This window comes from Bos grunniens, chromosome 6 (genome assembly GCF_055505025.1).
Source record: "Bos grunniens cultivar Pamir isolate PY7600 chromosome 6, Bosgru_T2T1.0, whole genome shotgun sequence".
NCBI classification, from domain to species: Eukaryota; Metazoa; Chordata; class Mammalia; order Artiodactyla; family Bovidae; genus Bos; species Bos grunniens.
In genome coordinates this window covers 89,130,987-89,158,550 of record NC_141170.1, presented here as the reverse complement: position 1 = coordinate 89,158,550, position 27,564 = coordinate 89,130,987, and the positions used below count along the sequence as shown (strand labels likewise).

General features: G+C 37.7%; 1 protein-coding gene across 7 annotated transcripts in view; it reads left to right on the top strand.

Annotated features, from left to right (window-relative positions):
* UNC5C (unc-5 netrin receptor C) overlaps positions 1 to 27,564 on the top strand; it is a 429,397-nt gene that overhangs the window by 353,537 nt on the left and 48,296 nt on the right. For 6 of the 7 annotated variants that reach the window (XM_086406586.1, XM_086406590.1, XM_086406592.1 and 3 more), the window contains 5 exons: positions 2,746 to 2,913; positions 5,691 to 5,855; positions 21,722 to 21,778; positions 23,769 to 23,960; positions 24,634 to 24,978. In XM_086406586.1, coding sequence (XP_086262712.1) covers positions 2,746 to 2,913; positions 5,691 to 5,855; positions 21,722 to 21,778; positions 23,769 to 23,960; positions 24,634 to 24,978 — 927 coding nt within the window. The remainder of the gene's footprint in view (positions 1 to 2,745; positions 2,914 to 5,690; positions 5,856 to 21,721; positions 21,779 to 23,768; positions 23,961 to 24,633; positions 24,979 to 27,564) is intronic. The other variant, XM_086406587.1, reaches the window with a different exon arrangement.

The window sequence follows — 27,564 nt, the reverse complement described above, 5'->3', positions numbered from 1 at the left end:
ATGGCTCCTTTGGTGTTAAATGACACTTCAGGAGATTTGTCACTGCCAAGTACATGGCTCGTGGCACTTCCTGCAGGTCATACTACTTGGCTGGATGCATCCTCAGGCTGCAGGAGGTTACGAAAACAGAAACTACTGTGCCATTCCAAAGGCTGAATGTAGTGATGCTTTAATGCTGTCATTGTCATTACAGGACAGATGCATACTTCTTTTAAAAAAATCCTCTGAATACTCTGAAGTTCAATTTCCTTAAGTCACAGTGAAATGTTTCCCACTTTTTGTCTTTTTCTAGACTTTCTGAATGACTTAATAAACAGTGCTAGAAATGCAAAAAAATTAGGGTACATCACAGTTTGTACCAATTGTAAGTGATTAATGAGGGCAGACTCTTAAACAGATGTACTACATAGATGCAGGTCTCTTTTCCTATGTATAGCATGTTCTCATTATCCATAAGCACAGGCCAAACATTGTCTTTAGTAAGGATCAAACACAAGGAGCTAAAGCATTTTGAGTTTAGCAAACAGTGTGGCACTAGGGCTTGGGAGTCTTCTGTTCTAGGCCTAGTTCTGGCAGTAACTAGCCTACAGTCGGACACTTAAGCATTACAATACTCAGAGCACATACCTCCTTCCCCATAAAATAATGGAATAAATCTAGAATCTTCAAGACTGGTCTTCTTCTAAACGTTTATGATTATTAATTTCTCGTTAAAATCCTAGCAGAGCAGCACATGTATACTGTAACCCCAAATATCAGCTTGCCAGTATGTTGGTAAGAAATTTATACTGACAGTTCCACATTTGGAGTTTTGTCAAGGTGAGTGGGTTAAATTACTTTTGGAACACAAAACTCTGTCAAACGTCTGCATGAAAGAACATGTATTCTTATACAACAGAATAAGTTGTCCAAGGCTCATAGGTTGGGCTCACTAGAAGACCACAGAAAAACATATACATTTAACCAGTATTTCATTTTTGAGTCTGTTGTTAGTATCATTTTTAGACTGCAAGTATATATTCATTACAGAAAATTTGGGAAACAGAAAAACATCAAAGAAAAAACCTATAATCCTGTCATTTTGTCATCCAGAGATAGCTTTAAAAAAGATGGATATATATACTACTGATATTTTCTTAACATACATAAGATTTTAAAATAAGGGATATAATTTTTTTTTTTACTTAAAACATAATGTTGAAATATCCATGTATTATTAAATAGACTTCTACAGCATTATTTTTTAAAATGTGTTCTTTCATTTAAGTATAGTTGCATTACACTGCTTTCCCTTTGGCAACCAGCAGTCTATTCTCTGTCCCTTATTCTGTGTCATATTTATTTTAGATTCAACCTATAAGTGACTTCATACAGTATTTGTCTTTTCTTTATGACTTCACTTCACTTAGTATGATAATCTCTAGCTGCATCCATGTTGCTGCAAATGGCATTGTTTGTTCTTTTTGCCACTTAGCAGTAGTCTACTGCAAATGTATGCCTCATCTTTTTTACCCATTACCTATTGACAGGCGTTTGGGTTGTTTCCATGTCTTGGCTATTGTGATAGTGCTGCTGTGAACATAGGGGTGCACGCAGGCAGCAGCATTTTTAATAGCGGCCTGGCAGCCAATCTCATGAACATAGTATATTTACCATTTTCCTATTGTTGAATGTCCAAATTGTTCTCATTTATTTATCTTTATACAAAAAAATAAAGGTAAATCTTCATACAAAAGTTCTTATCTTGATACAGGAAAAAATAATTCTCCACTGAAAAATAGCCTATGTCTCTATATATAACACATTCATGATTATTACCTATTGCGTAAGATCCTAGAGAAGGAGATGATGGACATGTGATGTCCCAATATAGGTTTCTGTTATCTGAGTAGCACACTTCTTTACCATCAAGAAGTAGATGCATATACTGTTTGTAGCATGTTTTAACCAGCAGAAAATAATTTTTGTTAGAAATTGCTTAATTATAGTAATTTCATGGACTCATATATTGAGATATGAGAATATATCAGTATTTTCTAGAGTGAAATCTCTAGAGGTTAAAAATAAACATAGTGCTAGACAATAAGTTTTATAATCGCATCTATACTGACAGGTCCATCGAACATCATAAATAGTCTTTATACACAAAGTGTGTCAATTGCAGTTACATCAGCTAATTGCTGATCCATTCAAATAAATACTTAGTTGTAAATCCAGCTATCAAGACTTTTTTAAAAAAATAGATTCGCTTATTAATGAAAATAAAAATTCTTGAAAGGTTATAAAGTTTATATATGCTAAAGATCAATAATCATCTATTATTAAGGAAAGGCTAAATGATTTTATCAGTTACCATGCCTCATAGCCACCTGCAGCCTTGGTACAAGGATATAAGCATATTATTTGAGATAAGTTGTCAAAAGTATCAATAATTTTTGGAGCTTTACTAGGTAGGGGGATGTTTTTTAAAACAACAGTGGCTAAGGAGAGGAGAACACAGTTCTATTTTCTGAGTAAGTAAATAGATATTGATAATTCATTTTATTTATCCCTGTGCTTAGATTTCAGTTTTGTAGTAATAAAATTTTGAATGAAATTACATCCAAGGTCTCTTCCAGCTTTGAGGTTTTTAATTTTTTTATGGTCATTTGGGATACAACATTCTTGTTTATGTTTGATATGTGGTTTGTGCATCTCTGTGTGTATGCATGTACACTTAATTCATGTTTTATCATTTACTTCCAGTAAATGGTGGCTGGTCCACTTGGACAGAGTGGTCTGTGTGTAATAGCCGTTGTGGACGGGGGTATCAGAAGCGTACAAGGACCTGTACCAACCCAGCTCCGCTCAATGGTGGTGCCTTCTGTGAAGGGCAGAGTGTACAAAAGATAGCCTGTACCACGTTATGCCCAGGTAAATAAACCAGCATCCTCATTCCAAATGTATCCTCTCATTCTAGAAATATTTTAGGGTATATATACATAGGCTTATTCTAGACCTGAATGTGTGATAGATAGTATGTAAATCCATCATATCATCCAATGCCCACATTACTGGGAAATCACGACTTTTTCCCCAAAAGAGCACTTAACTTTAATAATTACATTAACATGCAAAATAGTATGAAAAACACACAGGAACATAATCCCTCTATATTACTCAACAAAACTGTTGGAGCCAAGTTTGCAGAATCTTATAATTCAAGGCATTTGAGCAGCATTGAAAGCCATACATTTAGGATAACAACATTGATATTCAGAAAGTCAAGGAAATTAATTGGAACTGAAATTTAGAAACTGTTTGAGGTAAAGTGCTCGATATTTGGTATCAGTTTATGGGCAAGGGCAAATAAAACATTTGGAATGAATTAAAAGGAACTCTAAGCTTTGTGACACATGAGCTAATAGATTTTGAAAATATGATGCAGTCACCTATTATCTATACATGTTCAGTTCAGTTGCTCAGTCCTGTCCAATTCTTTGTGACCCCATGGACTGCAGCATGCCAGGCTTCCCTGTGCATCACCCAACAGTCTATACATGAATACAGTAACATGTCTATATATGTCAGTCACCTCTTTTTGAGTTATTTGCAATGGTACCTATAACAGGATTGCATCCCTTTGCCTCTGAGCATCTTTCTGTTCTCTCTTATGTTGTCCCAAGCTCTTATCCTTTGGTAAATTGAAGTTAATATCTGCTGAAACCAAAACCTACTAAAATGTCTAATTATATAATATATTGAAAAATTAAGCTAAAATTATTATTAGTGTATTCCATTGGGGTAGTTATTGTCACTTTCATTATTTAGATACAAAGACTCCTCACTTGCCTTTATTTTGCCTAACTTTTGTCAGGTTCATTCTTAAGTGGAACCTTTCTCAGAGACAGGTTAGAGAAATGAACTGGAGAGAAAACCATAATCTAAATTTTGTCATTCCTATGCTAATTTTCCAAGTATCAAAACAGTATCCCACACTGAACGCTTATAAGAGCTGTTATTTATGGAACACATTTTGACACTTAGCTAGGCTAAGAATTTCAATATTTTTTATCTTGTACTCTTCTATATTCTATCTACATACTGACTCCCACATTTAGAAATACACTAAGCGTTTAGTTGAGCTTGCATGGTGGCTCAGTGGTAAAGAATCCACCTGCCAAGACAGGAGACACCAGTTCAATCCCTGGGTCAGGAAGATCCCTGGGAGTAGGAAACCCACTCTAGTATTCTTCCCTGGAAAATTCCATGGACAGAGGAGCTTTGCAGGCCACAGTCCATGGAGTCGCAAAGAGTCTAATATGACTGAGCATGCATGCATACATACAAGCATTTAGTTAAAATAGAAATGTGTGTTTGTGTGTGTACTTTGGGATGGTCTAGGTCAAAGCAAACGTCTTTTCTCCAGATAGTTGGGGGTTATTTATGTAGCTAACTCTGTACAGTTGAAATATTAATACTTTCATCATTTTTTCATGTGGGCATATTTATATCTCTGTATATTGTGCATAATACATATATTTACACAGTAATTTAAATATGACATCACAGAGATTCTCCAAACTATGCAGACTATTAAAATTGGTCTAATTTCTAGCAAGATGTAGGTATAACATATTATGTACAGTGCATGTTCAATAAATGATGTTTGCCATTGTCTTGCATTTATCCCTGGATAATTATTTATGGATTTCAGGGAAAATTTTTTAAAAATATAACTCTTATTTTGGTATTTTCTTCTTATTTATCTAAGAACCTTTAAAGAATGCATTTTAAAGTATCACCTTAGTGAAATTTACTATTTTCTCAAGTTAGGGTTTAAGTTGTGTGTTTGTTTTCTTTAAATAGAGTTATCTTAGCCCATTATCATTGAAATTTACTAACAAGTCAAGCACCAAAATTAAGAAGAAAGTGAGTCTATTCCAAATGACTGAATCACAGGAAAAAAATTAAGAATGTGCTTAAATATTATTTTTAAAATAAAAATAGAAATGTGTACATCATCAAATAAAATAATGGAATGAAATAATCAAATAATAAATGGAAAACAGTCTTTTTAAGACGGCATTGCAGAAGATCTTAGCAGAATTAAGCAGCATGGATAAAAACTTAAAAAGAGTGTATAAGATGTAGATGATAGAGCGGTAAAGAGAGAGAGAGAGAGATAAATGGGAATGTAGATGAATATATGGATAGGATGGAGGTGGGTGGGTGGATAGATGAATGGAAGGATTTTTTTCCCCACTCTCCTGACCTCTTCTCCTTAACCCCACAGAGGTTTACTGGCACTAATCACATGCACTATTCATGGGAATATTGGATCCATAAGAAGGTCCCCTAATTTTCAATCCAAAACCTAAAATAGAAAAAGGGACACTGCTAGGATTTACCTTTATATAACTCCTGGTGACAACTTTGATTTCTGTGTGTCCCATTAAACTTCCCATGCGTGGTCAGTGAAGAAATAGTCACAGACCTCTTGTAAGGAAAGTTTGCAGAATCCACAGAAAGTATGGAGAGCATGTGCTACTTCTAGCAGTTAAAATGAATGCAGCACTCCTTGGTGGGGCATTTTCTTCAGTGTTTGGTGTTTTGTTTCTACTTGAGCCCTGCCCCCTCTCTGCCTTCAGGAAGCTCCTTCTCTCTTTGACCTGTTGCTGTTTTTTGTTTTTGTTTTTTTTGTGTGTCAGTGGATGGCAGGTGGACCTCGTGGAGCAAGTGGTCTACCTGCGGGACCGAGTGCACTCACTGGCGCAGGAGGGAGTGCACGGCACCAGCCCCCAAGAATGGAGGCAAGGACTGCGATGGCCTTGTCCTGCAGTCCAAGAACTGCACGGATGGGCTGTGCATGCAGAGTAAGTCTGTTTGAGACACAGGGGAGGTGTGTCTTAACCGTTGGATTTCTTTGAAGGAAAAAAAAAAAAAAATCCCATGAATAACAACAAAAATGCACTACTAGGGCTCTCAAAATTGGGAAAAAAAAAAAAAAAGGATCTCCCAGAAACCAGAATGAATAATAACTGTGTCCAGTTAACAAATGACACACACAGTATTGCTTTCCCATGAGCAAAAAGTGATTTAGTCATTTCCCTAGAGGGTCTGTCATTCTTTTCAGGGCAGGGAATTGCTGCTCGGTTGTATTAGAGTGCACAAAAGGGCACCCTAAACTCAGAGAGTCACACGGCTTCCAAAAAGTAAGCTATTTACTTCTAATTCATGGCTGTTACTGAACCAATGTCCATGAAGTTTAGAATACATGTATAAGGACAAGAAACATTTCTGCTGGTAGATTTACCAGTTTTCAAGTGTTAAGTGGGAATATCTTCACAAGCCCTTGAAATTGCTGGGTTTGTATTAAAATTATTATGTTTATCTAAAGGGAATCATGTTTATAAAACGTAAATTTTAAAATGGATGTAGAAGATTGGCTCAGGAATATAATAGATGCTATAAGCTAAGTATTCCACATTTTTTATGGCTTTGTTACTTAGATTTTCTTAATGAGATGGTGGTTTGATTTCCATACTTAAAATACTTTTCATACTTACTAAGGAGCCCTTAAATATATGAAATTCACCATCTTTTTTATGGGCATGAAGTAAGGTACTAAAAATTGTTCTGAAATAACACCTGTACAGTTGAATAAATCAAACAATGTGCTGTCTTTGGATCTTGGGTAATGGTGGCCAAATGTTGACATTTCTTATAACACGGTACAAATTGCTTGTGGAATACAAGCAAGCAAATGTATTTGTGTGGAAGTATTTGTATTTTCATTTAAGAATAAGATATTTTCAGCACATTTATGAAATTCTGTTTATTTTCCAGAGTCTGTACTTACAGGGACCTTTAAAAAGCAACTTTACTTAAAATACAGATAGATAGGTAATAGCCTTGCGGACACAGAATATAAACCTAATGGGCCTCTTATTTTTCTGTCCATGGTACGTGGTATCCTTTGAGAACAGGCTGCAGCTGAGTGTGAAGCATATTTTCTGGTTGTGATTTGAGAATGGCTACTGTGCCTCTCACTATTTGTACCAGAAACACAGAAGGAGAAGAATACAGCTATTTTACTAACTGTTTATCCAGAGATACAGAATTTGTTCCTCTAGGTGTTAGTTTGAGTTGAAGATTAAAATGAAAACATACCACACAAGTTGTTTTTAACATTTTTATAATTTAGTAGTATTCTTTTAGTGTAGAATGAATTAATTCATGTGATTGAAAAGTAACAATATTTGAAGTTTCTCTCTTGCTCACTCCCTTTCTCCCTTTCTCAGTATTATCCTTCAGCTTTGGGTGATTTAATGCCTTCTGCTTCCATTGTGCATATTTTAAAATTCCCAAAGTGACTGATTTAACATAATGCTACAAGATGGAACATTGGTCCTTTTATTAGTTACACACAATGACACATTCTAAATTATGACATATATCAAATACAAGCATGAAATACTCTTTTTGAAAAAATGTTATTCATTTATTTTTAGCTATGCTGATGCTGTGTGGGCTACTCTGTAGTTGTGTGCACAGCTTCTCATTGTGGTGACTTCTCCTGTTATGGAGCACAGGCTGTATGGCTTCATGGTTGTGGCACATGGGATCAGTAGTTGCAGCTCCCAGGCTCTAGAGCACAGGCTCCGTAGTCGTGGCGCACGGGCTTAGCTGCCCTGTGCGATCTTCCAGGATCAGGGAGGGAACCCATGTCTCCTGCATTGACAGGCAGATTCTTTACCACTGAGCCACCAGAGAAGCCCACACGTATGAAATGTTCAAGTTAAGAATTTCATGAAATAACATCCCTTTGAAAGTGAAAATGTTAGTCATTCAGTTGTGTCCGTCTCTTTGCGACCCCATGGACTGTCACCTGCCAGTTTCCTCTGTCCCTGGAATTCTCCAGGCAGGAATACTGGAGTGGTCAGACATTCCCTTTTTCAGGGGATCTTCCTGACCCAGGCATCAAATTCAGGTCTCCCACATTGCAGGCAGATTCTTTACCGTCTGAGCCATCAGGGAAGCCCAGCATCCCCTTAGCACCTAGCTTATTTCTTACAGAATTAATACAGTTTGTTCTAATGATTGGCTATGATGGATGGCATGAGGTGTGTGTATGTGTAAATAAGGAAGGCGAATGAGGCTACAAAAGTGGTTATTTGTTGTTTATTTCTTGGTCAAGTCTCCTAGCAGACTGGAGCATTTGGGTGTTTGAATTAAAATCAGTCAGTTAAAAAGCTGTTTCCTTTTATAAATCTGATTTGCTATAGTAACAGTCCCTACTAAGTCAATAAGCTCTTTCCTCCTCCCTCTTGTATCTACTGTAGTACAAAAGATAATTGTAGTTTGCGCTGTTATCGATTTCCTCAGGGATAAAAACCTCAGATACAGTTGTGCTGTATAATTATAGTATTTTATAGTGAAAGTTATAGTTTCTATTTATAGTAAGCTGGGTGTTTCTGGCATAGCAATGCTGACAAAGTCTTGCAAAAAAAATGTCCTCATTTTGGAAAACAAATGGCTTCTAATAGTGAAAGTACCAAGCTTGTAAGAGGGACAAGTTCTGAATTAAGAAAAAGAACGGGGGGGCGGGGGGAAGATAGCTATAAAGCTGCAGTTAATAATTAGAAAATATCATTTAATGTTTGTTTACATTGAGACTTAGTGTCTTCAATGCATTGATAAATAGCTGTTTATAAGTATTGCAGTATTATCTCAAAGCTAACCTGCTTACCATTGAATTAGGGAGGCAGTGCAACCTCTGAATGTACTAAAAATTGTCTACAAGTGATTTGGATATAAATGTAGATACACTGCTAGAAAGGAAGAATTCAGAGTTCCTGATGGATGTCAGTAGAATTCAGAGTTACATAGATAATGTAGTGTAGTGTATTTTAAAAGCCAGATTGGTACTTAAGAGCAATACAGTGTGAAATATATAGAAAATATTACTGTCAATGTTTATTCATTAATTTGTTCAAAATAATCATATTTGGACACATTTCTTCCTTAGCCATTCCCCTCATTATAAGCACCTTTAACTGAAAACATCTAGAAATATTGGATAAAATGTTTAAACTTAAAAGACATATAAACACATTTGGAGTGTGTGTAAGAGAGAGAGGATATCAAGTTCAAAAGAAAGAGAAATCCTCAAGTAACAGAAATGAACTCAGATCTAAATAAGTATCTGTATAAGTGGACACCAGAATAGCCAAGAGGGGCATTAGGCATGGATGTAGGTCCTGGGGATTGAGAGTTAGGTTTTTGGTTCTGAGGCTGAGTAGAAAGCAAGAAACCTGAACAAAGCTGGGTCTCATAACTGGCTTCCCCCACCATGAAAAATAACTCTAAATTTTTACCCATCAGCCCAGGAAAGCTACAGGAAAATTGATGGTACAGAAAAGACTAAGTCTTCATTTAAATAAAACCGCAGTCCTTTACTTAGTTCTGGATGTGAAGTCTAAGATACCATACAGGGAGGAAAATGCAAAGTATGTGTAATTTATATAAGTAGTAAAACTTCTGGAGTACCAGCAGGAGTGAACAGTAAACCATTTTCAGGAGTTTTTTCCACAACCTAAGTGCATTGGTCTATAATAAAGATAACTTACTCCTGAAAATTAATTTATGATACAAGTTTTATATCACCCAAGGGAATAAATAGTTTGCTGCAAGGGAAAGTTGGCAACAATAAATAGGTGTGCCAGTACTTTAATAAACGGAGTCCTAGAACAATCTGAATGAGGCTGTAAAATAAATAACAATAAAAAGGTAAACTTTTTAAAAGGAATATAAACACAAGTGAAAGAATAGAATATTGTAAAAGTGACAGAGATTTAGGAGAAAATCGAATGGAATGTGATCCATTGAGAGGTTAAAACTCAATGGAAGACTAAAAATCAGATCAGGTCAGAGACAGCTTTTGATAAAATTAAAGGGAAAATTAGTAAACTGGAATGTAGATCTCATGACACTTTTCAGAAGACATGGAGAAAGGATAAAGTGAGTGATTATATAAAAGGTAGGTTAAAACACAGACTTCCCAGATGTAAAGAATTCAGCTGCCAATGCAGGAGACACAAGAGCCTTAGGTTCAATCGCTGGGTCAGGAAGATACCCTGGAGGAGGAAATGGCAACCCACACCAGTACTCTTGCCTGGAAAAATCCATGGACAGAGGAGTCTGTTCATAGGATTGCAAAGAATCAGACACACCTGGGCACATGTGTGCGCACACACTCACACACACACACCTTAAAACACATGGAATATAGAATGAGAAAGTCCCACAGTTACTACTCAAAAGCCATCCAGACATAGTGGTCGATACTGAAGTATAACATAGGAAAGAAAGTGAAAGGCTCCAGTCGTGTCCGGCTCTTTGTGATCCCATAGACTTAACAGTGCATGGAATTCTCCAGGCCAAAATACCAGAGTGGGCAGCCTCTCCCTTCTCCAGGGGATCTTCCCAACCCAGGGATCAAACCCAGGCCTCCCACATTGCAGGCGGATTCTTTACCAGCTGAGCCAAGTATATATTATACATGAGGTATATCCTCTTTAGGGCTTCCCCAGTGGCACTAGTGATAAAGAACCTGCCGGCCAAAGAGACAAAGTTTCCATCCCTGGGTCAGGAAGATCCTCTGGATGAGGGCATGGCAACCCGTTCCAGTTTTCTTGCCTGAGGAATCCCATGGACAGAGGAGCCTGGTGGGCTACAGTTGAATAGGGTTGCAAAGAGTGGGACGCGTCTGACGCAACTTAGCACACACACACATATCCTCATTGGTCTGAAAAAAGTAGTTCTTACGCTGGAGACACTACTTCCAAATTAAGAACTTATAGGAACTGATGTTATTTTACTGCTGCTGCTGCTAAGTCACTTCAGTCATGTCCGACTCTGTGCGACCCCACAGACAGCTCCCCCGTCCCTGGGATTCTCCAGGCAAGAACTCTGGAGTGGGTTGCCATTTCCTTCTCCAATGCATGAAAGTGAAAAGTGAAAGTGAAGTTGCTCAGTCGTGTCCAGAGATCAAATTGACAACATCAGGTGGATCATGGAAAATGCAAGAGAGTTCCAGAAAAACATCTATTTCTGCTTTATTGACTATGCTAAAGCCTTTGACTGTGTGGATCACAATAAACTGTGGAAAATTCTTCAAGAGATGAGAATACCAGACCACCTCACCTGCCTTTTGAGAATCCTGTATGCAGGTCAGGAAGCAACAGTTAGCACTAGACATGGAACAACAGACTGGTTCCAAATAGGAAAAGGAGTATATCAAGGCTGTATATTGTCACCCTACTTTATTAACTTATGTCAGGGAATATTTAACAGAAGGATTCCTACATGCTGTTTCTCATAAATCCTCTGTTCCTTATCAGTTTCTAGCAATAGAAACGAGTGGAACGGCACACAGCTCCCAGGACTGAGGTTGTAGGATGGGACATTTATGAATCTCCTTCAGTAAACATTCTCCTTACGACAAAACTGCTTAGTCTCGATCCTCTTTCTTGAGATATGGATTGTCTCCTGACCTTATGACCGTTGTTAATCTCTTGTTCCCTTGGTAACAGTTGCTGTACGTTTGGTTTTCTGATCTATATCATTGTTGAAAGGAATTCCTTGTACAACAGCCTATATCTACTCCCAGAAAGATCATTAAAGCACCTTTGCTCAGAGGTTGGGTCCCTGTGTCTTTCTTTCTTTCGTTCTCTCTCTTTTTCATTTTCTTATCGTTGACTCTGGACCACCAGGTTCCGGTCCATTAAAGGACCGCAACAAACTTATATTCAGAGTACATTGTGAGAAACTCTGGGCTGGAGGAAGCACAAGCTGGAATCAAATTGCTGGGAGAAATATCAATAACCTCAGATATGCAGATGACACCACTATTATGGCAGAAAGTGAAGAGGAACTAAAGAGCCTCTTGATGAAAGTGAAAGGGGAGAGTGAAAAAGTTGGCTAAAACTCAACATTCAGAAAACTGAGATCATGGCATCTGGTCCCATCACTTCATGGCAAATAGATGGGAAAACAGTGGAAACAGTGTCAGACTTTATTTTTCTGGGCTCCAAAATCACTGCAGATGGTGACTGCAGCCATGAAATTAAAAGACGCGTACTCCTTGGAAGGAAAGTTATGACCAACCTAGATAGCATATTCAAAAGCAGAGACATTACTTTGTCAATAAAAGCCCATCTAGTCAAAGCTGTGCTTTTGCCAGTAGTCATGTATGGATGTGAGAGTTGGACTGTAAAGAAAGGTGAGCACCGAAGAATTGATGCTTTTGAACTGTGGTGTTGGAGAAGACTCTTGAGAGTCCCTTGGACTGCAAGGAGATCCAACCAGTCCATCCTAAAGGAGATCAGTCCTGGGTGTTCATTGGAAGGTCTGATGTTGAAGCTGAAACTCCAGTACTTTGGCCACCTGATGCGAAGAGCTGACTCATTTGAAAAGACCCTGATGCTGGGAAAGATTGAGGGCAGAAGGAGAAGGGGACGACAGAGGATGAGTTGGTTGGATGGCATCACCGACTCAATGGACGTAGGTTTAGGTAGATTCCGGGAGTTGGTGACGGACAGGGAAGCCTGGTGTGCTGCAGTTCAGGGGATTGCAAAGAGTTGGACTCGACTGAGTGAATGAACTGAACTCTTTACCTACTGAGCCATTAGGGAAGCCCTTAGTTGTCTTTCTGTTATTTCTAAGACTAAATGAAGGGCTTCCCCTCATAGCTCAGTTGGTAAAGAATCCACCTGCAATGCAGGAGACCCCAGTTTGATTCCTGGGTCGGGAAGATCCGCTGGAGAAGAGATAGACTACCCACTGCATTATTCTTGGGCTTCCCTTGTGGCTCAGCTGGTAAAGAGTCCGCCTGCAATGAGAGAGACCTGGGTTCGATCCCTGGGTTGGGAAGATCCCCTGGAGAAGGGAACAACTACCCACTCCAGTATTCTGGCTTGGAGAATGCCATGGACTGTATAGTCCATGGGGTCACAAACAGTCAGACACGAATGAGCGACTTTCACTAAGACTATATATATGAAAGTAGCTTCTGGTTTTAGCACATAGTTTTGAGACAGGATTTATATAAAATGGTTCTGGAGAGAGAGAACACTATAGACCCAGAAGAAAAGAGGTACAAAAAAAAAAAAGGGACTTATGACAGTCTCCAAAAATGTTGAGCCAATAAGCATATTTACCATTTATATTGAAATACAGTTGTATCCTGGAGAAGGAAATGGCTATCCACTCCAATGTTGTTGCCTGGAGAATTCCATGGACAGAAGTGCCTGGCAGATTAAAGTCCATGGGGTCGCAAAGAGTCAGACACGATTGAGCGACAAACACTACACACAGTTGTATAACCTAGACCTGATAACTTAACTTTTATAACCTTTATAATGATTTGTAGTAAGACCTACTTTGTCAACTTGGCATAAAATGGTTTAATCCATGCTTGCTTTTTCCTTTTGAAAATAGCAGTCAAGGGAATATATATGTGACTTGATCCAGAAATGGTGCTTTATATATATTTATGAATACACTCTATTAGATTATTACATTGCTGCAGCTATTTCTATAGACTTTGGTTTTTAATCCTGTTTGAAGATTGGAGTCCCACACTGGGATATGTGAGAGTTCACATCTGAATTTAGAAATACTCCTTCTTGCTGAAGAAGGTTTATGCCACAGCAGACAAATTAGAAATTGCAATTTACAAACAAGAACTGCCTGGAATTGTGTCTGCATCAGTGAACTTCCTGACTTTGGAAAATTAAAATGTTATGCAGTCTGCAAATTTAGCACTTTCTACTCATTAAAAAATTTACATGTCACCCTGCTCTCCCATTAATTCTCACATACAGAGGAAGTGGCAGAACTCTATGTGTAAATTGTAGTGTGGACTCACTGCATACCAGGGCCCCCAGAACCCCAGGGGGATTTAATGTATTTACTGTGAGGAAATCATTTACTTTGCAAATAGTCTGTTCTTGACTTTAGCGCGATATGTTTATAACCACCATGGTAGGCATTTGAGAAGGTGCAAGTCAGTATCCAGTGAAATTCTTGTCAACACAGCAGTTTGATAGGAAAGTATAATTGTGAGTGTCAGACAGTGAGTGCTTTTATCTGTAGTTTGGAAGATGTTGATGTCATAGCTGTGTTTGTATAGTCTTTGATATGCATAGTGTCCCAGCTGGCAAATAAATATTCTGTCTGTGGACTGGCTGCCCAATACACTGCTCTGCTGTCGCTGGTATAATGAATGTGGTTTACTTTTGTTTTTTTCCTTTCTGGTAAAACATTTTCCTGCTTCTGAAAGTAGGGATGTGGTTAGGAGCTTTAGCCCGCAGAAACCTGATGGAAACCTATGGCGCCCTGAACAGATTGGTGTGAGAGGACAAGTGCAAGGTCTTCAGCTTCAAGGATGCAAGGGAAACTCCAAGGGGATGGAGAAAGTTACAGCCTTTCACAACTGCAGCAAAGCACAGACTTCTTCAGGACTACAGAGGGGCAGGGCCTGTGCTTTTGAGTGTTTCTTTTTGCCTAAAAATCCAGCTAGGGTGATGGATGCTAGGAATCAGCCTCTTTACTTCAGGACTTTTCATTACTTTTTCTATCAGATGTCTTTAACTACTATGGATTGCATTATCACTGCCTTTGGATTTAATAACTTACCCTTTTTCTGAGGGTGCATATCGGATGGAAAATACCAATTGACAACTCTTGGGCAGCTGATTTAGGAGTCTGATTTTGCTCAACTGTTTAGTTGAATTTCGGATATTTATTCATCGCCTTCTGTGGGTCATGAGATAAGGCTTCTACATCTGAGATGTTCATTCCCTGCTATTTGTTTCAGAGGGGCGTGGCTGTCAGCTTTAGGAACAGGGCTGTGGATCAGTTAGTGAAGCATGGCAGACGGTCCTGGGAAGACTGGAGCACAAATTACCACGGCAATTTAGATAACTGACATCAGCGATAAGCAAATGTTCTTTTCAATTTTTGTTGTCATGTCCTAGGATTTATGTATTCATTTATTTGGAGTTCCTTAAGCTCCTGTCAATAAATAAACCCTCAGAAGAGTGGTAAATTATAATAAATGACCATGAGTGTCTTTGACAGACCTGACCTTTGACATCATTAGTGCAGTCTTGATGGGGTGGCTAGATAAGAGCCAACCTAAAAGGGAAAAAAAAAAAAAATCTGGACATGTTTATTTAGAATGGTCCTTGAGGTTTTTAATAAGAATATTTGCATCAGAAGAAATGAAATTGGAATGAGAGAAATCAGGTATGTTGGCTTAGTGTAAGGTCACTGGCAGAAAGAAAGACCCAGGTAACCAGATCGAGAAGAGCGTAAAATCCATGGAGAACAGAGATTCTTCTAATGCTTGGATGGTAAAAATGAGGACAAATCTTCTGAAGTGGTCTGTTGTACTTCAGATAGATAAATTTGCTAAAACGGATCAAGAGCTTAATGATTTAAAAAACTTGGACTTTTACACAACACAATGCTTTTATAAACTAGAATTGCTACGTCATATTCATAACTTATATACTGTTCCCCGTGTGAGCTGTGAACTATATCTCAATAATTATTTAATCCTAACTGTATCATAAAATCTGTTTATTAAGGTTGTAAATGCAGGTCCATTCTGAAATATAATGAGTAACCTTGAAGGCAAGCAGGAATACTTCTAAAGGTGTTCCTTTAAAACTCTACCTGTCTCCCTTTGGCTACAAATTTGATAACTAATCTAAAGAAACAGTTAATTCCGAGACATCTATTGATATATACTTTCCTTTTATGTCTTCCTTAAATCTGGCTCAATCGTTCACAAACTTTGGAGAATGTAAAAATTACTGTATCATATATGTGTATATTTCTATATGTTTAGTTTAAAGGAGTTACAGATATAATTTTATTCACTTTCTACTTAAGGCCCTGGTATTAGTTGCTTCTAAATCCAATCTACTGTGTTAGATGTGGCAAAACTGAAGCAAAATTGACCTGTGTTCAATTTAATAGAACTCAAAAAGTACGGAAAATAATCTTACAAACAAATTCTGACATTCCCCTAATAATAGTTCTAACCTGTAAAGGAAGAAACTGAGGCATAAAATTGAAACAGCCCATCCAGTGCCCACAGGTTAGTGTGAGAGACAATATATGAACCCAAATCTGTCTAATTTTGAAATAAGCCTTTCTCCATGTGGTCTCTTGGAGGCAGAAAGCAAGAAGTTGTCAGCTTTTATTGTTTTAAAATGTGATTTTCTTCTTATGTGTAGTGTTCCTCCAGTTTTTTATGTTTATTCCTTTTTTTCTGTTATCAAAAATGTTGGCATCATTTTTTCAGAGAGACAATGTTTCTCTTTTAAATATTTACATTTATGGTAGGTTCTATGCCAAATACAAAGTGATTATCATACATTAACACCTGCATTATGCTAGCATAGCTCTCCAGTTACCTTAGAGTAGAGATGTCCAAGTTTGGAGAATATCTTTGCTTATCCTACACTTTAAACAAAAGACACTGTTTGGATGTTGTTTTCTTTAAGGGTGAAAATCTCTGTTGTTCTAACTTGCTCATGACCATCACTGATAACATTTCAAATGGAGAGGTATTTTCTAGTCTAAATAATTAGCATTACTTCATTCAGTAACTGAATTGCAAATTAAGCCATGAACATATCAAGCCCTTTTCTATTATTTCCTTGTCTATTCTTATTTAAATCTATTCATCAGACAGTACATATAAAAATGACAGGTATATAGCCTAAGAGCTGGAATCTGCCTCTGGCTTTAATGTTTCACCAACTTTGTGATGTTAAACAAGTCCCTTCATCAGTCTATGCTCTGACTCCTGGGTCTCTGAGTACAAAGGGGTTAGAAGAAGAAATTCAAATCAATGATCTATTTTAACTCTAACATCCTGGGGGTTTGCAAGTTAGTAAGGGCATAGACTTGGTTTGAGCAATGTATACCTGGCTATTGATGCTCAGAACTTGTAACATTTCTCACAGCGGCTTATTTGCTTGATAACTTTTCTATTAGAATACTATTTTTTAAAGTTTGTATTATCTTTTAAAAATTTAATCATAAAATCATGATCATTTTGACTGTTGTCTGTTATTCATATCTCTTGAAAATTTAAAAAGACTAGAAATATCAATGCAGTTGGTGTTGATTGGGAAAATGAAGATTTATGTACTGTAGTTCCTGATGTTGTTCCCAGAAGATTTTCCAACTATAAACCCACTAAATAGGCTGTGTTCAGGCTTATTATTGCACAGTTATGAGCCATGTACTTAAGGATAACTTGATATTACTCACTGCTATATAAAACTGAGGAAAATTCATTTGCCTTTTTAAGACACTTGTGCATGGGCTCTCATTATATAACAGTTGGACATTAGCTGAAAAATATGGGTAAATCCCATCTGTAGTCTGAAGGATGACTTTGTGAAAATAAGAAAAAGTCATTCATTCCTCAAGTCATTTAGCCACCATCCACCAGAACATTGTTATATTAGCAATCCAGATCCTCAGTCAACAGGACTGTGAATGGGGCCTACCAAAACTGAACAGTGCAAAACCTGCACGCTATCAGCATTTCTCACAGAAGGACAGAAACCCGATTTGCCTGTCAGAAACTTTCCTTCACTTTGAAATACTACTTCCCATTTTGGGAACTGATTTTCCTCCTCTGAAAAAAAGTTGAGCTAGATATTCTCTTGAATGAATGTTTTGAGTAGTTATGACCTAGCTTCCTAGCATAAGAAGCATTTCACTAACCATTTAAGAGCAGCCCACTACTGCTCTGTATTCCTTCTATCTGTCCATGGGAGGTGGTTTTGAAAGGTGTTGTCAATGGAGGTTCATTTTGTTCCAGTTAGTTCTTCTATGACTTGACTGTTCCTCCCATTGCAGGACATTCAGTGCCCTTGGCCCTCACTCACTAAATGCCAACAAACAACCGCCTAATCATTAAGACAAGCAAAAAACACCTCCTGTACCCTGCTTCCAGACACCCTCTTGACAAGTAGAACTACCACTGGTTGAGAAATCATTTTAGCATCAAGTTGCTCTCTGGTCTTGGGAATTTGTTTCTGAAACTTGCTACTAAAGCCTGGATTGGGAAGATCCCCTGGGGAGGGGCATGGCAACCCACTCCAGTATTCATGTTTGGAGACTCCCATGGATAGAGGAGCCTGGCAGGCTACAGGCCATAGGGTCACAAAGAGTCAGACATGACTGAAGCCACTTCATGCACTTGCACAATGCATGAACACTTTATAAATCTCATTTATCCTTTCCACAACTACATGGAAATGCATATTCATAGTCCCTTACACAGATTAGGAAGCTGAGGCTTAGAGGAATGAGGGGGTTTGACCAAGCTCTCATAGTTAAGAAATTGACAGGACCAGGATTCCAGCTGAAGTCCTTGAGACTAAAAAACTCAGTTTCACTGCTTTGGCCAACAGCCGAGGTGCTTTTTCAACTGACCTGCCTTTCAAGTAGGAAGAAAGTTAACTGAAATCCCTAAACTTATGAACCAAGCTGTTGATAGTGACACTGAAAACAATTATTTTGTACTGTGTTCTACCAGAGATGCGATTTTTCATTATTGCTAGGACTGCTCTCAGCAGGATCACCTCATTAGCTGAAGAAAATGTTCCCTGTTGTTCAATGAGAGACGGATCAGATGGAGAAGTATAAAAACAAACTCTAGAAAGTGATTCGATGTTCCTTTCGTTTAGGGGATAGAACAGTAATCCCCTTCTTTTCTGATACCCAGCTTCCTAAGTGATGTTTTACTTGTGGAGTTGCAGAAGTGTTTTGAAAAGGATGGAAAAAGTTTTACAGAGTTGCCTTTCAATATTCTTTATCAGTATTTCTGTAACAGTAAGTTGAGGTGTTGAACCATTAATGAGTACACTTACTACTTGGCTGTTTTTAAATTTCCCATGTAGGAAAATAGCAGTTTGGCTAGATTGGTCTATATCGACTATGAGGAATAGCTAATACTGAGACTTTAATATTTTTTATTTTATCTTAGAACAACCTCAAATGCAAGCACATCATTAAATATATCAATATACCTATGGATAGACATCTTCCAGGCCATATTTTATAGCAACCATCCATAAAGTCCTGTCACTTCTCTCCCTTTGCTCTCCATTATCTATAGAGAAACCAAAGTGATCTTTTCAAGATTAGGTTTGATGACAGGATTTGCATTTCATTTAGAATCAAATCGAAGCACCTCATCGTGGACCATCAGGCCTATAACATCTGGCTGCTGCTCTTCCCTCTGAGGCTCCCTCCGCCCTTTTCCCACTCACTGACATCTAACCATTTCCTTTATATATCAGGATTTCTGTATGTGCTGTCCCTCTTTGTGGACCATGTTCTCCACAGATCTTTACCTGGCCAATTCTTTCTCGTTGTTCAAGCTTCAGTGTAAATTTTCTTACAGTAGAAATTCTTCCCTGATTCCCTCAATTAGTCATTCTTTTATCTCCAATCACATGGACTTTTCTCATCTTGTCTGTCACTGTACCTCAATGCCTAGAATAGAACCCAGCATATAATAGGGTCAAGAGTATTTGTTAGGTGACTGAATGAATTCATGGATTCCAGTTCTGTGCCTGGAAATGTTAAGTCTGAGGTAAATTGCCACAAGGCACAAAAGTATATATTGAGTGGCCCAGATCTAATTAAACATGGGAAAGTAGAAACTAAAATGAAATTATCAATTTTCTTGTTATTATTCCTTGATCTACCTGTCAACAACAGGGGTTCTCGGTAAAAGCCAAGGGGAAGTAGGTAAAAGCCAAGGAAAACCTAGGGCTGCTTCACAGGGTGAACTTTCAGACTGCATTCTCTCTTTCCAGAGATAGGCTTCTCCTTTTTATAAGATACGGCTCTTCTGCTTATTCCAGTAGGCTCACACTATTCTTATCAAAAATTTCAGGGTAAACATCAAACTATCCCCAAATATCCTATTTTATACTTCTTTCCTGGCCCTCACATCTGCAAAAAACAAAAAAAAAACTCTTGACATCACCCAGCTTAAAATCATCTCCTACAACAGTGGTATCACTTATCTGGTCTCCTGTACTAGCTGTGGAATCATATTGTCTTAAGTCTTTGGGTTTCAAAAATAACCTTTTTTCCTGTGCTCATATATGTCCCAGATGTCCTTTTATTGAGTTCACAGAATACAAATGGAAAAAGGTTATTACCAGACAGAGTGTTTAAAGATGAAAATCAAACCTAATACATGGACTCCAACAACTGGAATAGGGAATATAATATTTATAAAACTGAGTAGGAGGTTGCAATCATTGCTCTAAAATAAAGCATTAAAAATTAATTCAGAACAAACCTGTCTGTGCTACAGCAAAGCTCTCTTTCATTAAGGTAGCACTGCATGTTTCTCCTGAATTAGTTCCCCAAATAAGTAAATAGCTTATAAGAACTGTGTGTTCTGCAAACTACAGAAGGTCTACATGAGGCACAATTTAAAGTTACCTTCAGTGTTAAAGTATTACAGACAGACCTTTAATTTTGAACCAATTAATTGTAATTCTTGCAGTTTCTCTATATTTTTTTGCCCTTGAGTATTACTAGGAACACTTAATTTACATGGTTCTTATTCATCCTTATTTGATTAATTCAAATGATGCTGTATTATTTGGTTAATTCATGTTGCAGAATATTAAATATTAGGAATCTGTGGGTGCTAGTTATGTGACACTTTAAACTTTTCCATAGATTTTCATTTCAAAAAGTTTCATGTTCCCCATTTAAGAAATATTTCCCCACAGTCTTCTACTTCACATTATTGCTATTATTTATTATCATCATCAATCATCATCATCATCAGTTTCCTACCTTGGATTACACTAAAAAGAAAAAAAAGGAAAACTGCTATTGTTTATCTCTGCATTCACTATTAGGATGAGGTTTTTATTTTTCCCAATTTACACTATTCCTCTGAAGCCCTAAAATAAACACCCTTATAATCTCTAGGCTCTATTGATTTTTTAATGATTTCAAATAAAAAGCATCCAGTTTCCATTGCATTGACAAACTGCTCAGCCCCTGGGCAAAACCTATTGGATTCCTATTAGATGGAGGGCCAACAACTGGAAGTCCAAAAAGTAGACTTGAGATGGAAGGAGGAGAGTTGGTCTGCTCAGCTCAGTAAATGGGTATTTAACCTTTGACCAATGACGACAGGCCTTCTTTAGTTCTATTAGACTGAAAGCAAGCTGTTATGATTAAATAAAAGGAAAAAAAAAAGAAAAAAACTGTTTAGAGCCTTACTGAGTATGTCCTGGGAATTAAGGCATATGGCAGGGATAAGGAAAAAAGATTTTCCTTATGCTAATGACCCTTGATGTCTGAAATAAATTAGATCCATTAGAGTTTATGCTCAATAAAAGAAAGACTTGAAGCACTCCAAAGTTAGTGAGTCGAGACCAGTTTTTGCTCTGAAATTCAATCTGCCTCCTTATTAATTCTTAGTGAGGCTCCAGAGCAGACAGGAGATGCAAAATCATAATTCTGTACTGAACCAGAATTTTAAAGGACCCAGGTTTCTTCTTTTATTTTATTTAAGCCATTTTTCATGCTTCTCATTTTGTTTCCCTCATTAATTTGATTTTGTTCCCATTTTTGTTTCATTTTTTGTTTCTTTTTCAAGGTTTCATTTATCCTATTTCAACTGAGCAGAGAACCCAGAATGAATATGGATTTTCTTGTAAGTTTGATGTTTGGTTTTTATGTTGCTGAATAATCATTTAACGTTATTGCCCCCAGTTCAAGTTTACCTTCCCTTGGATCACAGATGTGCACACAGGAAAGCGGCGCCTAATATATTCCAACATGAAAAACAAATTAGATTTTCACTGCTGAAAAGAAGAAAGGGTCATTTCAAGTCTCTGCCAGCTTTAAAATCTATCAGTCTAACATTCAAAGCTTAAGTCCCAGTAGCTGGCAAAACATATCATGAAATATGTGGATCTAAATAAAGGGCAGGTTTCAAATGCTAGAAAGTAAAGAGTTGAAAAAATGCAGATCCATTGAGTTAGAGATCATGCATGTTGAATAAGTAATTACAGCCTGGTAAAGCAAAACATTAAGGTTTTAGATACAGTATTCTGACCAGAGTTCAGAGCACTGCGGTAGGGCCTCACATGGAACCCAGCAGCAAAATGAAATCAGTACTCTGAAAGCAGTGCTCACAGTGCCTGAGGGTTTGGTACATCACTGGTTTCCTGAAAAGATCTGCCAGCATCAACTTGATTGATGCTTGAGCAGAGAATCTAGAAACTTTGGTAAAGACAATTATTTAAAAAGAATACAAATTCTTTCACATATAGTACATTTAAACAAAATCCTGAAAGAAATGGAGTGATTTCCCATAGGGAATGCTATTTTACTGTCAGTGTGTTACAGATACATGGCATAAGACAAGTCATTTCACCATGTAAACCATGTGACTGTGAGTCTTAGGAGAGAGGAGTAGTTCCTTGACTTTAGGAGGCCAAGAGACCTGCAAACCTGAAAATTCTCTTCCTGCAAAATAAAAATGCCCTTGTATAAAGTTCAACATAAAAAGGCTTTTCTTGACCATCTGAAGCACCAGTTTAATCACCTTTCACAGTGAGCACACAGTTCTGGTTAATCTTGCTGGTCATTTTTGTGAGTCACAGAAAACTAAAAATAATAGAGACTTAAAGATGTCTAAAGGATTCAGGAAAGCTTTACTTTTGTTGGTTGAATTATCAACTTTTATCACCATTTGCCATTGGATCAGAGCGTGTTCTGTGCCACTAAGGCAACATACAACATTTATAGGAATTTTTTTCTTGCTCTACCCAGAGACAGACCTCCCAGCTGACCTCACACCGTGTTAATCGAATGCCTAATTGCCTTTTGGGGGTAGTCTGACCTTTCTGATCACTGAACCAGGCCGTTATCTTACTCAGTACAGCATAGAGCTATATTTTATTCCAGTAATGAGTGGCTCACATGTAAATCTCTGACAAGAACCCGTGAGAAGCTCAGTGTTCTCCGAGGTAATACTGAATCTGTAGCAAAAGCCTGGAGTTATCAGCATTAGCCTCTGCTCCCCAGACCTGGGTCTTCTGAAAGTATACCTTGCAAACCCAGCATGTCTGCTCCCAGTGTTTGCCTTGCCTTGCCTTCCATCGTTCCCACCCACCCCTTCACTGATTTAGGGCGAAATGAGAAGAGTGCTGTGGAAAGTAATTTTGTGACTGGGAATGATACTTAGAAAAATATTCTGGTGCAATAAATATACAGATTCAGTAAATGCCAGATGTTTCTAACAGAGTGTTTATGTTTGTTTTTAAAGAACTATCAGTGAATTCAAAGCTGCCTTCCAAACTTCTCCACCTGAAATTAGTAATAAAGTTTTTTTTTTTTTTCTTTTTCCTATGGGTTGGGATGGTTTTAGCTCCAGTTTCCTTTTATGCCTTGTAGTAAATGGTGTGTTATGTTGCCCAATTTAAGATAGTGAGTGAATGATGCAGAGTGAGAAAGGAAAAAAATGCAAGATAATTTTCCATTGAAAGGCCACAGTTGTTTTAAATAGCTTTTGAAATAGATTTGAAATTAACCTATAAAAAAGGCAATAACTGTCTGAAAAAAATTATAGCAATACATACATGTACTGTGAGAAGTTTCTCTAACCACCGAATTCCATGTTTCATTCTCCCCTTTAGCTGCTCCTGATTCAGATGATGTTGCTCTGTATGTTGGCATTGTGATAGCTGTGATAGTCTGCCTGGCCATTTCTGTAGTTGTGGCCCTCTTTGTGTATAGGAAGAATCATCGTGACTTTGAGTCTGATATTATTGACTCTTCTGCACTCAATGGAGGCTTTCAGCCTGTGAACATCAAGGCAGCAAGACAAGGTCGGTTGACATTGCATTTCATACGTGGATTTAAGCATGTAAGCAGCCTCCCTATATGTCTCAAAATCAATAAAACTACATTAGCTGAAATATAAGCTCCATGAAGACAAAGATTTTCATTTGTTTTGTTGATTATGTTAATTTCTTCATATAACTCATTAGAGTTGACAAGGTGCACAGATCTCTTTTTTTCCCTTTTTTAACAGGTTTCTCTGTCATACTTTTAAAGTTTTATTTGAGAAGAGTACAAAGATTGGTTGATAGATTTCTTACATTCCCTTTTTCTTCTCCTGTTAACAAGGCATCTTGTATTGGTCTGAATATAGTGGTCTACAGATGAACCCAAATCCCGTATAGATGACTACTACCTAGTCACGTAGTGAGGATCACAAGTGTCTGCAGATTCAGTCTGTTGAGTTAGCTAAGTACCATAGAAACAATGAGTAATCTTCAAGGCAAAATATAGAATGAACTTGTCTATTTATTTGTAGCCAATAATTAAACAGATTCCAGCTATCTAATTGCCATTTTCAGTAGAACCCTAGTGTCTGTCCATCTCTAATATTTGTTGAATTGCTTTGCTATTGGCTCAGCAAGTGTCAGGGAGAGTCTGACTAATATAAGTTGTCTGAATGAAGAATGCAAATGGGCGTCCTTTCTCTTTCTGACTCAGATCTCCTGGCAGTACCCCCAGACCTCACATCAGCCGCGGCCATGTACAGGGGACCTGTTTATGCCTTGCATGATGTCTCAGACAAAATCCCAATGACCAACTCTCCAATTCTGGATCCACTGCCTAACCTGAAGATCAAAGTGTACAATACCTCAGGTGCTGTCACGCCCCAAGATGATCTCTCTGAGTTTGCATCAAAACTGTCCCCTCAGATGACCCAATCCTTGTTGGAGAATGAGGCCCTCAACCTGAAGAATCAGAGTCTAGCACGGCAGACAGACCCCTCCTGCACTGCGTTTGGCACCTTCAACTCCCTTGGGGGTCACCTCATTATCCCCAACTCAGGTAATTCCTCAAGGTGTTTATGTTGCAGAGGTAGATCTGGGAAACCTATCTTTATTATTTGTTTTCATTAGGCCTGAAAAGTTAAATGTATCCTATCTAATCCAAATCTATTGTTACTTTCAATGTAAAACAAATAGTACTTCAGTCAAGATCAGCAAAACTGTTTATCTTCCTCTAGCCAACTCTGAAAACACTTCCTCTAGAAATATTGCACTTACAACTTTCTGCCGAGGCACAACTTACGACTGCCATTGACCTTCTTTTTAATAGCCCTTCAGAGGCAGCATTAAGCCAAAAGCCTTCACTGTTGTCATCACACTTTAAAAGGACAAATTAATTAGAAAACGTATCAGTTGGTTCAGTTCCAATTTCCTACAGGAAGCAGTACTTCAGAATACAAAATTAGATGATCAGAGGACATGATATTAGACATCAACTCTTCATTAATTCTTTTTTACACAGTCTTCAGGGTCAAGGTATTTCTAAGGTATGCACTCCACATAGCTTCATCATGTGTCTCTTTAAGGTAGGATTAAAGTAGTGCCTTTTAGTAGTATTCAGTTTTCACTTCATTTAGTTATCTGCATGTAGAGAGTAAGCTCCATAAAGCTCTTAAATAGTGAACCAAAGTTAGTGACTCATAATGTTTGCTTAAAGTTTGGTGTTTATTCATCACTATGGAGCCATCAGTTATGAGAGGGTTAATGGACTCCCTGTGCATGTCCAGGCACTCTTTTGGGCCAGATAGAGTAGTCTGTGAACACAGAAAAAAACAGTTTGAACTAAGATCTATACATAGCATAAGAAGCAAATGTAGTGTGTAAACAGCCATAGAGCCAAGTAATATAGAGAACCGATTGAACTTGTCTTTGATTCTTCCTCTCATTCAGTCCCCCATTTCAACACCTCAGCAATTTTTCACCCCATGCCTTTTAAAAGTGTACTTTAATAAATTGAAATATTTAATGGAATATCATTTTTCCTTTTCTAAAATACATTTCACAGAGCTGAGATCACACATTACATAAAGTGCTTTTATTCCAATCTTTCTCATTCCATGCAATTGCATGCTTTTTAAAATCATGATTTTAAATATATTGTAATAGTCTACAAATGAATAGATCAGAATATACTCTACTGTTCTTTCCTTGTTTAAACATTGTATTATTTCCAAGACAGTTTTTTTTTTTCATGGCAGCCAGTGGATTATACCTCTCCTTTCCATTTCTACACTTGTCACTTTTTCACATATGAATTATTTTAAAGGCTTCTTAAGTAGAAAGGAGAGAGCCAGCATGTTTAAATATGTACTGGGCAATGGTGATGTACATGCATTATTTTATTTACAGTAATCTAATATGTCTCAGGCCTTATTCTTGTTACTTTGCATCCATAATTCTGTCTCATCCCCTTAACAAACATAAAGGTACATTTGATTGTTCCCACTGGAAAAAATAAAAATACCGAGGCTTGAGTGCCTCATGTGTGGTCTTCCTCCTTTCATTGTGTGCCTCAGCAAACCATCCTGATGTCTGATGTGAGCATGACATTCTACTTCCTGCAGCACGACAAGGTGCACATTACGCCTCAACAGTTGCAACCAGCTATACAAAGGGCTTTGACTAACTATTCCTCTTTAACTCTGTCCTTTACTCTTGAGACCTTCCAATGTAGTCAAGCAATTTCCTTATGGTCCTGTGTTCATATGGCATATTCCATTTCCTTGCTAATTAGATAAGCTACTCAAAGACAAGAACACTCTTTTACTTCTTGGCATTCACAACCCATGAAAAACTCTACTCACAGTCAGGTTCCATAAAATGTTTGATAGAGTTGAGATCCGTTGCATTTATTAGAATAGAATTGTGGAGGCAAGTATCTTCAGGTTGCTGCCCACTTTGAATTACTATCTGTGATAATGCTACACGGGTACAAGCCCATGGTTCCTATGGTGTGGTCCACTGATCACCAGCATTGGTGTCACCTTGAGACTTGTTAGAACTGCAGTTTCCACAGACCTTCTGAATCAGAAACTCTGAGGGTAGGATCCCATAATGTGCACTAGCAAAACCTTCAGGTAATTTTGCTGCAAACTAAAGTTACAAACCATTACTGTCAGCACAGTTGACTTAGAACAGAGCTCAACCCAACAGTCCTACAAAATGCACCAATTAACAACTAAGTAAAAACCTACTTGGCCTGCTGTAACTAAAACTAGCAATTGCTCGGTTGCTGTTCACTTTCTAGAGTTACCTATGATGAAAGAAGTTCTTCACCAATTATTTGTTGTAGAAAAACACTGATGCTAACCAGATACTTCAGAAATAAATGTTTTTTGATATTGTTGAGGTTAGCATTTCCCTGACTTTGAGTCTTGTGGGGATTTTTTTTTTTTAATTAGAAACGATGCATCATTACAGCTGTTTGAAATTTTAAGAGCAGTTGTTGGTTTTCCCCTCATTTTACAAGGAAAACACCAGTGGAACCATCTGTCTAGTCCTTAAATAAAGCAAGAGTTTTTTAAAAAAATGACATCATTCCTTTAAGTGATTCCATAACAGTTCAGAGGGAGCTGTGGTAACAAAT